The sequence below is a fragment of the Neopsephotus bourkii genome, unplaced genomic scaffold (assembly GCF_033783945.1).
Source record: "Neopsephotus bourkii isolate Nb327-2 ecotype Australia unplaced genomic scaffold, CSIRO-AGI_Nbou_v1 NB_851, whole genome shotgun sequence".
Taxonomy (NCBI): domain Eukaryota; kingdom Metazoa; phylum Chordata; class Aves; order Psittaciformes; family Psittacidae; genus Neopsephotus; species Neopsephotus bourkii.
Genome location: NW_026901347.1, coordinates 272,284 through 288,570, shown reverse-complemented (window position 1 = coordinate 288,570; position 16,287 = coordinate 272,284). Strand labels below are relative to the sequence as shown.

At 38.0% G+C, this 16,287-nt stretch overlaps 1 protein-coding gene across 10 annotated transcripts in view; it reads right to left on the bottom strand.

The window, feature by feature from the left end:
- JAK2 (Janus kinase 2) overlaps positions 1 to 16,287 on the bottom strand; it is a 95,440-nt gene that overhangs the window by 26,805 nt on the left and 52,348 nt on the right. For 7 of the 10 annotated variants that reach the window (XM_061356402.1, XM_061356407.1, XM_061356406.1 and 4 more), the window contains 8 exons: positions 15,426 to 15,549; positions 14,502 to 14,619; positions 13,800 to 13,945; positions 12,095 to 12,416; positions 9,667 to 9,786; positions 4,578 to 4,735; positions 3,202 to 3,313; positions 1,361 to 1,547 (listed from right to left, as the gene is read on the bottom strand). In XM_061356402.1, the coding sequence (XP_061212386.1) occupies positions 1,361 to 1,547; positions 3,202 to 3,313; positions 4,578 to 4,735; positions 9,667 to 9,786; positions 12,095 to 12,416; positions 13,800 to 13,945; positions 14,502 to 14,619; positions 15,426 to 15,549 (1,287 nt within the window). Of the gene's footprint in view, positions 1 to 1,360; positions 1,548 to 3,201; positions 3,314 to 4,577; positions 4,736 to 9,666; positions 9,787 to 12,094; positions 12,417 to 13,799; positions 13,946 to 14,501; positions 14,620 to 15,425; positions 15,550 to 16,287 lie in introns of those variants that run through there. The other 3 variants (XM_061356410.1, XM_061356409.1, XM_061356411.1) reach the window with 3 other exon arrangements.

The window sequence follows — 16,287 nt, the reverse complement described above, 5'->3', positions numbered from 1 at the left end:
TATAAAACATGAAACCAACATTATTTCAGAAGGTTTATTAATGAGAAACTGTTAATGCAACAAAAAAGATATCACACTGAAATCAGTTTATTCAAAAAGCCACACTGTATTTCATTAAACAAATTTAAAGTCCGATTTTTTTCTAGTCAGCAAAAGCATGTAGGTTCATGCAGCTATTTTAGGTTTCTTAAATACTGCTACTTTTGACAAACATTCTGAAATTATTCCTGCTTTCTTTCATATTTTAACCTCTGCTGTATTTGTAAGAACAATATGGGACAGAAAAAGGGGAGGTAAGTCACCTTCTTTTATACTACAAAGTTTTGGATGTGCCTATCTTTCTGATGCCTCTTAAAGCTTTTACATATTTTTTTCCCTGGGAGTGCTTTATTGATTCTCATCGCCTTATGCCTGCCAGAGTAATTATTCTTAGAGTGATCTTGAAAAAAAAAAGACTCTCCATGAAGTAAAGCATGTCTGTTAGTAAACTAAAGCCAATAGACACATATTTGTGGGTATATGGGTGCATGGACATGCCATCATATTTATGCAATAATTTAAAATTCTGATGCATATACACTTTTGGTTTTGATGGAAATATGGTTGCACTATTATCCTCTGTAATGTGCATATGTATTTACTTGTCAAATCTTTCCTAAGCTTTTTAATCTATTCACTAATTTCAATCAAATTTGAGAGGAAAGTGGTATCAAATAGTCTGTTCTCTCACGTTTTTCATTAATAAGAACTTGGATAGAGACAAAGACTATATTAAAGTGAATAGTACTACTAATAATAAGCAAAAAGGGCAGATGTTACCAGAATTCATAAATAAAGATGCTGTGAAAATCAAAGCTAGTCAAAAACCTTTTACTTGCATTAAAGAAAAATCCCCTACCAAAACAGGAGCTCTAGCCCATACATAATTTTCAGTGTTAAAAAGAAGTTGAAATCACAGTGCAGCCTTTGTATAATTCAGCTATCAACAAGAAAATCGCTGGCATTGTTGGTTCTACTGCTTATAAACTGTCCTCAGAAAGAAATTATATATTAGGTAGGTCTTTCCTTCTCAAAGCACGAAAACACATTACTAAAGGAGAAATGCTGCTATACACAATCCACTGCAATTAAGACACCAGTTTTCCTTCTAATTAATGAAACTGGCTACCCTGATTCTTTCTGGAATACCATCTTATAACAAAGTCAAATCTGGCAGACAATAGAACTGAAAACTATGATGAACAAATAGGTCAGCAAAACTTAAAAAAACCCATACACACCTATCTATCTACCCACCTGAGAATCATTTAGTTTTAATTTATTTTTAAATCTTAGAAAATGCTTACAAATGATCTCTTACCTTTTGGTTTTGGGGGACAGCATTTGACAAACTGGAAAATTATACTGTCTGAACGGACAGTTTCTGTCTGGTAACAGGTCAACAGATCTTTAAGATTACTGAAACTTCTCTTGGTTCCACTAAGATTATATTCTCCATTCTCATTCTTCGTAATTAAGCAGTGCTTATAATCAGTGGTATTCTCTCGCTGCAGAGATTATTTCCATTAAAAATAAAATCAATCAATATTCAGTATTTGAAAGCTTATTTAAATGTATAATACTCTGCTAACTAAAGAAAGAATGCTTCAGCAAAATATTACTATAATTTGTTATTTTGTTCTCACTACATAATACTGATTCTGAGAAAACATGATTCTACTCCCATCACTGGAATTAGTATATTGATGTTAAAAAAAACAAATGTTACGAAATGTGCAAAGATGGGGTTGAGAAAACAGATAACAAATCCTAGGAAAAATCCTTCAGAGCTAGCAATGACAGCTTCTTCACCCTTACATGAGGCAATATCAAAACAACATTTTGTTAGAAGTAACAGCCCAGATATTCATACTCTTATGTCCTTCTGGCAAGCATTTCTAGACCTCAGATGTATTTCTTGTTTTCTGTCATCTACAGTACACTTCTAAGCGATTTGTTTCCAACACATATTTTCAATATGCACTGAGTTATTTTTACAATGAGCCTTGAAAACATACCACTAAACATTTTTAAACAAGAGGAGCTCTTAACAGTGCTTCCAACAAATTCTGAATATCAGAAGCCTGCCAAGAGCCTGCCAGAAAGACTCAGAACAAGGGGAAAAAAACCACAAACCAACATGGCTAGGTCATTTAACTGCAGGTTTAACTCACAAGATTGACACGCAAGACTCTTGAAGTCCGTTCAGGGACTGATCTCTTAGCCTAAAAAATTTAGTACCAAACACACTTCACTGACTGTACATAAAGATTTTGTGACACTGATCTCAAAATGCCTGTTTACTTCTGCATCCACACATCAAGGTTATTTTATCATTTTCAGAGATGTACATACCTCTGACAGTATTTAGTGACCTTGCTAGCTTGCTATAAATCAGAAGCAGAGCTCATGTATTACCCCTATTACTTTAGCTCTATTGCTTTAATTAAAGACAAGCACATCCTTCGAACAAGATAATGCAATTATGTAACAGTAATATTAAGGTACTGTATTATTGCTAAGTGCAATCTCAGAGAAGAGGTACTTCTGGTTCTTCAGCTGCATGAAAATTGCAGGCATCTCAAGGGTGGCTGCCACTCTGGCTAATACAAGATACCCAGCAGGAGATCTGTGTTTACACAGCTGCAAAATAATCCAGCTGGCCTAGCACTGAGGACAGGGAAAGGACCCAAACCCAGAACCTGTGAAGGAGAGAGACTCTCACATCACCACAGGCTGTATACTCAGTCTATCTAAGCCCTATTCAGAAAAGGAAAAAAGAAAGGGTCAGCAGAAATCCTAGTGAAAAAAAATTCACTAAAAAGCCCCAAACTTTAAAAAACAAAACAGAACCCAACAAACTGCTCTACCACCTAAACAAGTATTACATTTCCAAGAGCTGTCACCATCTCCAGGACAATCAAGCTCTCCCCTCCACCTGTCTTACTCTCCTAGGCACATGCTATGTGCCATTAGCAATTATTTACCATACATGTATTTTGATGTTTCTCACAAGACCCTGAAACCTGGCCAATCTGACGAAAGTAGCTATAGAATATACATGTTCCGAAGAGAAAATTCAGAATCATTCACTTAACATCCGCAGCTCATTATTATAACACGAAAAGATGATACAGGTACTATGCAAGGCAGAATACAAACCTCTATAGCAAAGGTGAGGAAGTATTTTTTAAAATCCTTAGGACTGCAACGAAGAACATAGAAGCCAGTCTGATTACCCGCTTTCTTCAGTTTACTGATAGCAAAGTCCATGCTACAGTAAAAAGAAAATGCTTAATATTGCATAATTTCAAAATAGAGGAACATCAGAGATTGGCCAATAAGCACTACTATCAGATACCTAATACAACAGCAATTCAAACTCTTCATTTTTTACAGCTTCAAGTTAATCTTTTTGTCCCTTTGCTTTCCAATATTCAGAGACATATATACAGATGTAGATGGCAGTATATTAATTTTTCTTTTAATACTGAAAACATTGCCATTATTTCTTTGAACAGAAATCTTGCAGTCTAAAAATATATATATCCCATGTCTTACGATATGATTTTCAACATCCATTATGGAAGAAGTTGTAATAAAGCTAGCTAATAAATAGCAAAATATTTGCCTGGGTGAAAAAGGTGGGTTTAACTTGGAAAGGACTAACATGAAAGAGGAGCTGAAATAAAACAGAATTTATTACTACAAGAATAATTCCCCTTAAGCCTTGCTAACTGACTATTTCTAACCATCTCATGAAGAATAAAATGGCTTGGAAAGATCTAGAATCATTGCACATCCTTACAAACACCCTAAATAATAGCAGTAGTCACTGGTGAAAGAAAAGTGGTTAGAACTGTATAGGTCACTATGCATGTCTTCCATCTCTTCTGAAGGTTACAGCATCTATCCTCTTTCTGCCACTGGGAAACTTACAGAACTATTCTGTATTAGCCAAGTATTTGTGCAAGTTTCATGTAACATATCCTGCATATACCAGTTTACAGCTTTCTGAAGCTAAAGCAAATACCCACTTTATTCTGCATAACAAAACATTTCTAAGCTCCCATGTGTGTTTACGTGAACAACAATACTACATGACCTATTAAGTTGCTCAGATATTGAGGAAAATGTTATCTGAATTTGCCTTTTTCCCTTGGTAACTCAGATGATAAAACTGCAAGAAGCTGCAGTGAAAACATGAGATCCTCTGCCTATGACACTGTATGTTGCTGCTAGGGCAGTAACTATAATTTTGTAAAATCAGCATCATGAACTTTCCTGACTGTATCACTTGAAGATAAAATGAATTCTAATGGAAAAAAAATAAAACCAGAATCTTTCCATTTACTTTTAATACATGAAGAAAGTATTGTATTTTTCAAAGTGAAAACTAAAAGGAAAAAATGTAAAGCATTTTATGTTACATAAATTTAACAAGTACACATTTCAAAATGTTGATCATAGTTCACAGTCAACTGAAGTTCACCTTTCAAAAATAATATCCCCTTGTTTCATTGCTAAAAATTGCTTACAAAATTGGTCCATGGCAGTTGCTTTGAATGTTTTCAAGAACTGATGGTGGTGCTACTTCTTTACAGAGATAATGGTGGGCATCTGCAGTTAATCTGTAATATCCGTCAATTAATGATACAAAGGAGAGAGCTTCTCTTAATGACTGGAATTCAGCCTCCTGTTAAATTGCCAGGGGGAGAATGAAGGGCAGAGAGAATGAGAGAGAGAGAGAGAGAGAGAAACGGGGGGCGGGGGGGTGGGGTGGGCGAAGAAGGGGAGGGAGAGAGAGGGAGAGAGAAAGAGAGAGACATTCAATTTTAAATAGGCAACACAAAATTCCTGGACACAGTAATGGTTTAAAAGACACATTAAAGATATAAAAGTAGTACTTTCCCAGTGCCACCCAAAGCCTGTTAGCAACCTTCAGTGTTCAAAATAAACCCCAAAACAATCTGCCATAACAAAACCCTTACACTATATATGAAACAGCAGAGGAATGGTGACAAGAGGGAATATTTGAAAGGGAAAAACTGAGTAGATACAACTCAGCAGGGCAGACACCTACCACACTGGCAACATGGTGTTGGGTTTTTTTTCCTAAAGGAAAGGCTTTTCTTATCAAAGGGGCTGCCTTCAAGTAGCAAATTAAAATCTCTAGAAAGGTACCTGCCTGAAAATTTAACTACTAGTAAGCAGAAACTGGATTCCTGAGCTAGATCACAATGGAAGCTGACCGTTAACTACTATGAAGAGAGGTACAATGGATGAAAGTCAGGGGAAGAATTATCTGGTTAAAGAAAACAGGGTGTGGAAGAAGTCTACGCAGAATACACTGAACTGGTAAGAGCAGGGCAAAATTAAATCCATCTGTAACAATATATTTACTGCCAATAAGGGAAAACAGAGACTATTTTAATGCAATTATCTATATTATCTTAATATATTGACAGTTGTATGAGAGCATTAAAGGCTGTCTCTACTTCAACAGAGAAGTGTTACCCTACCATCTACAGAGCCGCGCTGGATTTCATTCAGTAGCATAGCTCAACAGAACAGGCTTTAGTACATGCTGTACAAGTTTGCCCATGACTCTGGGGACACAGTGGCTGAACACAATTCCCTTGGTGAGTTCTTTGCTAGACAGCAATAAGACAACTAGTGTTCTTGATCATATGCCAAGAATTGTTTTATTGAAAGAGGACTTGGAAACAACTATCTTTCCATTTTTTATACTACAATCAGGAAACCCAGACAAACAACACCCTAGAAATCCAGTCATTTTAATGAATCCATACATTCTGAAACTGTGTAAAATACATTTCTGTAATGAATTCTATCAGCTTTGTAACAGGTTAAACTAAATTCACAAATTTTAATTTACATCAACTAGTTTTGGTACGTAAAGCATCCACACAAAAAGCATTAGCAAAAGAGCAGCTACTCCACTTTTCCTGCTCTGCCTTCCTCTTCACTAGCCTTTTTAGACAAGCTCTTGGTAACTTTTACCCTCACAAGCATATGCAGTCAATTACCACTATTGAGAATTTTTAAAGAAAAACTTAATGGCTGAAGATTAAGGGAGCCTCTTCCACCAATGTGAAAAGCTATTAAGCTCTCAGCAGCACAGATATTTCAGGTACTCTTCTGTTTCAACAAAAAGCCTTGCAATTTTTCAAATTCTTAACATGCTAATTCTGTTCCATTAATCCAGGAAATGAATGTGAATCATAATTCTACTATAAATGAAAGCAAACCATATGCTTTTCTTTTTAAAAAAGCAACACCAGAGAGGCAATAAAACTAGTTAATTCTCACTGAAGTATTTTTTGAATTTTAAAAATACATTCTTACAGAGAATAGTACATAAGTTGTACAGAGGTTTTTCACAAACACAAGAGAGAAGGAAGCTCTCTAGTAACATAAATGCCAAGATGGGGAGCCCTGAAAACCCACGTATCAGTCACAGAAATAAGGGAAGAAACAGCCTGTACTGGGTTTTGTGGAGACAGTGTTCTCACGGGAGAACGCATAATTGTTACATAAACTGAATAATCCTGAAAGATACAGCAAGGCCGTGAGAGGCCCGAGGAAGCTTAAGCAAGCAAGATAAGAAGCAGCTGTAATTCACTGAGTTAATGAGAACTGTGGACTGCTGACAAGCTTTCGAGGTCAAGTTCTCACACCTGTGCTTAACCAATTATATGTTAGTCACTAAGGGTCTTCAAGACACGTATCCAATCGTAATATGCCAAATCACTGTAAGTGCCTGTAAGAAATGGTATATAAGGAGTTAAAGCTTTGTAATAAATTGGCATTCGCTGATCACATTGATCGTTCCTGCACTGTCCGTGACTCCCGCGTCGACAGGGTTTGAATGGCAAGGTTTTGGTGCGGTGGATGTACAACCATGGCTTCTGTCAGAAGCTGCTAGAACCTTTCCTGTGTCCAACACAGCCAATGCCAGCCAGCTCCAAAACAGACCCACTGCAGCCAAGGTTGAACCCATCAAGGATGATAGTACCACCTCTGTGATAACTGTTTAAGAAGCAGGGAAAAAACTGCTGTGCAACAGCAGCCAAAGAATGGAGTAAGAATATTTGACAGCAACAACTCCATGTCCACCTAGGTCAGTGAAGGAGGGCAGGAAGTGCTTCAGCCACAGGAGCAGACTCCCCTGCAGCCCATGGTGCAGCCACTGGTGAGGCAGCTGTGCACCTGCAGCCCATGCACACCCATAGTGGAGCCGATTCCACCTGCAGTCTGGGGATGATCCCACACTGGAGCAGGATGCCTGAAGGAGACTGTGACCCTGTGGAGAGTCCGCGCTGGAGCAGGTTTGTGAACTGCAGCCTAGGGGAACAACCTGCACTGCAGAAGTTTGTGGATGACTGTGCCCCTTGGAAAAGATCCCACGCAGGAGCAGGGTGAAAATGTGAGGAGAAAGAACATCAGAGGCAATGTGTGATAAACTGATGTCAACCTGCATTCCTTGTTTCACTGTGCTGCTCAGGGAGAGGAGGCAGAGAAACTCAGGAGTGAAGTTGAGCCTGGGAAGAAGGGAGGGGTGGAGGAAAATATCTGGAAGATTTGATTTTAATTCTTCAACCTACGCTGATTTGTCTGAGTCTGTTTTGCTTGCGAGGGTCACAGAGAAGGCAGGGATACTCAATGCTTTCTTTGCTTCAATCTAAATGAATTAAATGCTTAAATCTAAGGTCAGCCCCCAAGAATCCTTGACCATGAGATAAGGGAGAAGGTCTGGAGAAAAGAATTATTTCCCTTGGTTGAAGAAGATTGGGCTAGAGACCAATGAGACAAACTTGACATTAGAAGTCCATGGGCCCTCACAAGATGCTTCCATGAACAGCGAGGGAGCTGGCGGTGTCCTTGCTAGGCCACTCTTTATCATCTTTGAAAACTCACTGCAATCAAGAGAGGTGCCTGAGGACTTGAAGAAAACAAATGTCACCCCAGTTTTCAAATGGGCAAGAAGGAGGACCCTTTGAACCACTGGCCAGTCAGCCTCACCTCCATCCCTAGAAAGACAATACAAATCTGGGAAGAGAGGCTCACACCCCAGAGTGCTGCACTGTCATTCAGAAGGATCTGGACAGGCTGGAGAGGTGAGCAGAGAGAAACCTTTGGGAATTCAACACATGCAAGTGCAGGATCCTGCACCTGGGCAGGAATAACCCCATGTGCCAGTACAGGCTGGGGGCTGACCTGCTGGGAAGTAGCTGGGGGTCCTGGTGGACAACCAGTTGTCCATGAGCATGCAATGTCTCCTTGTGGCCAAGAAGGCCAATGGTATCCTGGGCTGCATCAGGAAGAGCATTGCCAGCAGCTCAAGGGAGGCAACTCTCCCTCTCTGCTCAGCTCTGACGAGGCCTCACCCGGAGAACTGTGTCCAGTTCTGGGCTCCTCAGTACAAGAGAGACATGGAGCTCCTAGAGCAAGTCCAGCAAAGGGCTACTAGAATGATTAAGGGTCTGGAGCACCTCTCATATGAGGAAAGGCTGATAGGCCTGTTCAGCCCAAAGATGAAAGGTCTCGGGGGAATCTGGTCAATTTATGTAAGTGTCTGAAGGGAGGGTGTCAAGAGGATGGGTCCAGACTCTTCTCTGTGGTACCAGACAATAGGACAAGACGTGACAGACCTAAACTAAAGCACAGGAAGTTCCACTTTAAGCATGAGGAAGAAACTTCTTTACTGTGAGGGTGTCTGGGCATTGGAATACATTGCCCAGAGAGGTTCTGGAGTATCCTTCCCTGGAGATACTTAAGAGCCATCTGGACACAACCCTGAGCAAAGTGCTCCAGGTGACCCTGCCTCAGCTGGGAGGTTGGACTAGATGATGTACAGTGGTGCCTTCCAACCATTCCATGATTCTTTAAAGAATTTAAACAGTAAAAATGTAATTTATTTGGTTTCAGTGCTCATTGTCTGTATATCATCATTCCTTGAGAGCACTTCAAAGCCTTTTTCAATGTGTTGGCACACAGCTTACCCTGACAGCATGGAAGCAGCATATTTGATATGAAAACCCAGACTTGGGTTTAAAACTTCAATGAAGAACCAATCTGTGTATCGGAAATTACCCTCACCTAAAAACATCAGATTCTGTATCATTCAAAAGAGCTTTGAAAGCAAATGACCTCTGGTCTTCTGATAAACTTCTTATGCTGCTGAAATCCATTCAGTTTTACATCATGGTAATTGATTATACAGTACTATAAACATCAGTACCTACAAGAAGTTTGAAGAGGTGAATGGCTTTAAACTGAAATAAGGTAGATTTAGATTAGTATTAGGAAGAAGAGTGGTGTAAGGGTGCCGTAAGGGTGGTGAGACACAGGAGCAGGTTGCTCAGAAAAGCTGCGTCTGCCCAGCCCTGGCAGTGTTCAAGGCCAGGTTGGACAGGGCTTTGAGCAACCGGGACTAGTGGAAGGTGTCCCTGTTGGTGGCAGGAGGGCTGGAACTAGAGGATATTTAAAGGTCCCTTCCAGCCCAAAACATTCTATGATTCTATGATGACAAATATCACAGCAACCATACAGCCTACTCAAAGCAACATCTATTTGAAAAAACAGCAAGCAAAGTAAACTGACCAGATTCTTGCTGTCTTGTTTGTGAATAGTGACAATTCTTCTCTCACTGGAGCCTTCTTGGCTTGCTTGTTTAATGCTGACATCAATAATATCAGGAAAATCACAGTATGTTTGTAAATCCTGCAATAAATATTCATTATATGTCAGTGGTAACATGAATAGTGACAAAAAATCCCACCTATTTTCACCAAATTCCTACATCTCTGAACTTGTAAGCTTCCAACAAAGAACGATGAATCCTTAAATATGCTGTTACAGTTAAAGAAAGCAGTTTTTTGTTCCCAAGACTGTAACTAGGAGCATCGGTTAAAAAATGCACAAAGATCCAGGAACTGTTAATGGAAATATCCATGTATGGGTGGGTTTGTTTCATTTGGGTGTTCGGTTTTTTGTTTGTTTGTGGTTTGGTTTGTTTGTGGGTTTTTAATTGTAGATATTTCTATTTGCTCTGTAGTATTTTGTGAGGATTAACAATTGAAATTGAGAGCTCATTATTAGCATTCTTATTAAAGAGGTTTAGAAAGCCTATTAACAATCCAAAATGTCACGGCTTTGTTCAGAGCAATAAAAGCTGCAAAATCTGCTACCAAAGAGATGGATGTAGTATGAATGAAGAAAGTATATAGCCATGACCATCAATGACTAGGTAACTTGAAGCACTGATCCTAGTTATATGTGAAATCCAAGACAATCTCTGATTGATAGCAAGTTCAGGTAGCATTTTATACTCTACTATTCTGTACTACTTCCTTCAGTTTTTCACAAGTCAAATTACAATGTCATACAAACCATACTTTGTTTTGCTTCCAGTAGTACTTCAGATGATAAGTAACATTCTTAAATAAAGGTAGAATTATCTATTTAAAACTATTTTCCAAAGTACATATATTTTATTCAAGTCAGAATACCCCATTTATATGGCTACAAGCATATCCTCATAAACAGGTGTAATAATCAAGGCTTTAAGACTAAGTGGGTATCAGCTAAAATAAATCAGCTCAAAAGCACTGATGTCCCTGAAGCACTGTTTTTTCATCTGGTGGTTGCAAATGTCAACCGGCAAAACAAGTATCTTATAATCTAACCCCACATATGTCATTCCAGCCCTCAAGGCCCCCCCCCCCCCCAAAATTTTGTTTCAATTCAGTATCTTAATAAAAATTTATCAGTACAGTTTGCTGAAACAAGTTATGATTACATTTACAGACATATATTAAGTTTTCATAACCAATTTTATAAACCATTTCTGTAGCAGTGAAAATATATGCAGCCTACACTGTATCTCTGTCAGTAAGTAGGATAATATTACTATGAAAATATAATTTGGCAATCTTTATAGGAAATATGATCAGTTTAAGCACTACTATAGGCTTGAACGCAAGGCCCAAAAAGCACAGTGTCCGTAAGTTTTGGACACCTAACCCAGAAACTGCAAAATCTTTTTATGTTAGCTCCTGCAGGAGCAACTGGCACACAGACTAGGAAAGGCAGAGGGCTGACGTGTGACAATTATGAATGAGGTAACTACATCTAACGTAAATCTACAAATACTCTAAGACCACACTTAAAATCAGGGCATGGAACAACATTTTCTTTTTTTGTTAGGTATTAAAAAAAAAAAGAAAAGGAGTTTTACACATTATTACAGCACAATGTAAAAATACAACCTTTTGTAGATTGGTCTTGACTGCTACATATTATGCATCAAAACTAACAACCTAATGAATGCACTTATTTTGGAAAACTGACATGTGCTCCACTTCACCTTTAATTCGACTTCTGGAAAATCCCACATTCTCAGTGTATACTGCTATAGGTTTGTATCAGATTCTGGTAAATCTGACAAAACTAAGAGTTATGCTGGGAAATCACACAGAGGAGAAATAATACTGATAAATAAAAATGCAACAGCACATGTTTACTAGCACTTACTGGTTTTTGTGTCTAATTCCTGAACAAAGAGTACATGACTCTGCAGTCACAGAAATGTCACTTTAAATTTGCTATCTCCAACACTGATAGGAGTCTTAGTATAGCAAAATCTACCTGGTTTTGAAGTCCTTAAAACACTGCAAAGAGAATCTAAGGAATTTGTACATTTTACCTACAACTGGGAGTAGGGTCATTACTTTTCCACACTGATTTTTTTACAGTAATGAAGGTCTAACACAGAATCTCTCATTTCTCAGTGGTATTACATGTTCAAGTACTGGCTTTCTTCTAATCCTTCAACAAAAACATAATTTAAGAATTCTAAACTGTTTAAGTCAATACATTTCTGTGAGCCTCAGCTGTACAGAAATTATACGAACACTGTGAAGTAAAATTTACCTAGCAAATTTACCTGGGGTAAATCAGAACTTCTAATATAAGCTAATCACTGTTACATGATAAACTGCACAATTATTAAAATAATAAGAGAAATTACCTGCTCTGCCAGTGTCTCACAGTCTTTAAGTTTTCCTCTTGAGCACTGAATTCCACCATTTCCAGTTATTACAATGGTTGCAAAACTTTCCTCTCCAGAAGGATCTCCACCAGGTTCCTTTACTTCAAAAACCTCTGAATAGAAGGCAGTCTGAAGGGTTTCCAGATTTATAAGATACTTAAGTTTCAAGTTTCTGGCAGTAGCTTTGCATTGCCCAAACTGTTGTATAAATTTGCGGAACCTGTACCTTATTCTTTTCCGCGTCAAAATGTGGTAGTCTTGGATTTTTGCTCGCACACATTTAGGCAAAAACATTTTGTAGCTGTGAATAAATAACCAGCAAAAAAATCTACTCATTTTATCCATTAAATTCATTAAAGCAATGATGGTTAGTTCTGTGCTAAACAACTCATCACGAAAATAATTTTTCCTTGAAATGTATAACCTTAATCCTCTAAATAACCTTATTTTTTAAACTGTAGGATAACAAGGATCCTTTCTTCAATCTGTAGTATCTTATTTCAAATACAGCCCTGTCTTTTCTTCAATTTTCTGTATTTCCCCCCCTCACTCAGTTCAACATATATTACATAATGCATTTTCCATAAATCCTGACTGTTCTAGTCATCACTGAAGTTTTGAGCTAAGGCAGCAAAAGTTAAACAGTTGCTTTGTTTGGTGTAGAACTTGGAAAGGGGATACTGCACAGAGGCAACTGCATTGATAAAGAACAGCTTCCCTGGCTGAAGCTGTAAGTGGTAAAATACAACACTGTGCTTGATTCTCACTGAAGTGCCTATATCTCATTCCATATTCTTCATCAGAGGGCAAAAGAGTAGTCTGTCACCTGCACTAAGCTGGGTAATTTTTGTCTCATTTTCTTTTTTACTCCTTCTGCTAGGTTGCATTAAAAGACAAACATTAAGCATTAAGTACTAAGCAAGGACAGAATTAACTCAGCTGAGTAGAAACCCATTAGGTTGATAAACCAATAGGAACTGATAAACTCATGCAAGTTTAGCAGAGATCAGCTCAAGATGCTCAAGAGCCTGCAGAGCATGACATGACAGAAGAGGCATAAGAGAGCTTGGTTTGTTCATCATGGAGAAAAGAAGGCTCAAGTAAAGTATTAGACTAACAGTCTTCAACATGGATATAGAATGGCTTAAATTAGAATTCTCAGACATGCACAGTGAAAGGATATGAGGCAACAGAGGGTAACTGGTATCACAGAGAAGACTGATTAGATACGGAAGAAATCCTCCTCAGTGAGGGTGATGGTACACAGGACAAAGTTACGCAGAGACATGGTGGAATCTCCATCCCTGGACATTTTCAGAACTTGACTGGACAAAATCCAGAGTAACTTCACCTAACTTTGAAGTTGGTCCTGATCTGAACAAGGGGTTGGATCTGGACCATACGTCTCTCCCAACAAAAAATTTTCCTGTCCTTTCCCACATAAGTAGCTGCTGCCTTACCTCTCATTAAGAGAGCCAAACCCATTTACTCAAAACCACAAATGGCCACTGTGATACAATCATTCTAATAATTTCTAGTTTACACTATAGTTAAGTTTATGGAATCAGTATGCTAGAATAGATCAGTTGCCAAGAGCTGAACATATCCTCACAGACGCTAATGTGCAAAAAATTTGGTTTTAGATATCAGATAGGTGTGATACAATTATGAAGTATGGAGTCACCTGACTGAATTGTAAACAGCCAGTGGGGTTTGGTCCTTTTCTTTGGCCACTCTCATCATATCCAGGACAGCCATTCCAAGGCACTCTTCTTGTGTTTCGTGAGTAACAGGCATCTGTACCCATCCGTCCAAAAAATCAGCCCGCCACTGAGAAAGAAGAATACAAGAATGAAAGTTAAACCTAGCACTGATGCTCATCAATAAAAGGGGGGTTGGACTGTAGTTTTGTTTTGTTTGTGGGGTTTTTGGTTGGTTGGTGTTTTGGAGAGTTTGTTTTGGTTTGGTCTTTTTTAATACTGCACTCTCCTCAATGAACCCTTCATCCACAAAAAGCTGCACGTGTTCATAACGGATACCAGACACTACCATGCTTAGAAACACTGTTTTCAAAACATTGTCAAGTGTCAAGAAGGTCAGTGTGGAGATGATTCTTTTCTACACTGTGTCAGTCCAAAATGAAAATGGAAATCACACTGAAAAACTTGACAGTGGCACAAGAAAGGCACTATACACTCTCACTGCTCTCACCACAACTGCCATTAGAACTTCATCTCTTCAAATATTCAGTATGACAAGGAATTTTTCATTTTGAGAGGGCTTCAAGCTGTCAACACAGCCTACATGTTTACTATCAGAATACATGAAAGAGAATAAATACTAAAAACATTTACCATCCTGCATTAAAAAAATAAGCAAATCATACCTGTGCAAATAGGTAAGACATGACAAGATCATCAAGAACAGGGCTTTCTGCACCTCGAAGAATGCCATAGCGATATGCTCTGCTGCTGCCATTGCAATACCAGTGGGGAAAATAAAACCTGTTATGAAATATTTATGTGAACATCAATAACCAGATACTTCTGTTTACCAACACCAGAAATTAATCACTTTCACAGAAATGCAATTAGGGCTGGCGGGTTTGGAGGACCAATATGAAACCCCAGCTAGTCAATGGAAGGCTTTGGATCCAATTTTTGGTGTCTTAGAGTACCACAGCATTTAAGTAGGGTAGTAAGTTGTACTGGTAGGAACAAGGAGCTCTGCAAAGCTATGGTCACTAATCTGAACAAAGAGAATTTTGTGTTACTGTCTCCTAATTTCCTTTGAGACAGCTCCTAAAGAAACAGTGAAGGCCACACTATGCTATGTCAAGTGAACAAAAACTTTTACATAAGGACAACTGTGTCTGTAGCTTCAGATGTTAGAAGTTAGAGAAAAATTATTCGATTGCAGACATCTGCCTGATTACACAGGATAATTGCTCTGTATTGTGGAATTTCTAACAGGCAAGCACAGAGGAGATGAAATGTAACATTAAGAAAAATAGTATTTTTACTTCTGCCATTTTTTTTATTTGAGGTGGTTTTTTTTCAATCTGACATGGCAAACGTAATTAAATATGTTATATAAATATATATATAATATATATATATATAAATATGAGTCTTTTGTTTTTCTCTTATCCAACGCTCTCATCAACAATCTCACCAACAATCTGCCCGTAACTTCTTTGAGAAATTACGGTTCAACTAAATATCTTATTGGTTGTGTTTTCTCACAGTCTTGTTTTACCATGAAAAGTGGTAAACCAATTTTGAGTTGATCAAATTTTGATTTTGATTACCTTATACGGTAAATGAGGGTGAGCCTGGTTGCTTCATCTACATGGAAGATGTGATTTGGAGGATACCACATCCTCTCTGTTTCACACATGAGTGCAAACATGTTATGATACACTGGCATGATACCTAAACAGAAAAGAAAACATAAGAAACTCTTTTCAAAAACAATCAACTTTATTAAAATATATATATACACACATATATATACACATACATATGTATATATAGCGTGTTAAAACAGCAGATTGGCACATGTTCTCCAACTACTCATTGCACTAGTCCATTATTGTCAACAGCATTGTAATCATCACCCAATTACCTGCAGACTGTTTTTGCTGGTTTACTTTCTCATTATTCCTTTATGTTCTCTGACTGCAGACTGTGTTTACCTGTTATCCTATGCCTCACTGTTAGGTTACAAGATTTTCTCTATATGGCATCTAATACAACGGCTTCCTTGCCTCACAGATTAGTCAGCTAAGAACAATACATTACCTTTTTCCTAAACCTGATCTAGGCACTGATTTTAAGATTTTAGACTGATAAAAAATTAGAAGTAAGACAATACAAAGACAGTCAGTGTGACCAGGACAACCACTTTCCATTTGTATTTTAGTAGCTCAGTAGAGACCAAAACCAAACATATATTAATTAAACAAAATTCAAAAATATCTTTTTTTCCATCTCAACAATTCAGGATTGTCTTAACAAGGATCCTATTTAATCACAAACTAATGGAAATCAGTTGAGAATTTACTCTTCAGCAGCACCAGAGTTTTAATTTGGCTTTTTTGGTTTCCAGCTGAAACTACAGCCTAACATAAGACAAATGCTGCAGCACTGTACTATGCAATGCTTTTGCTA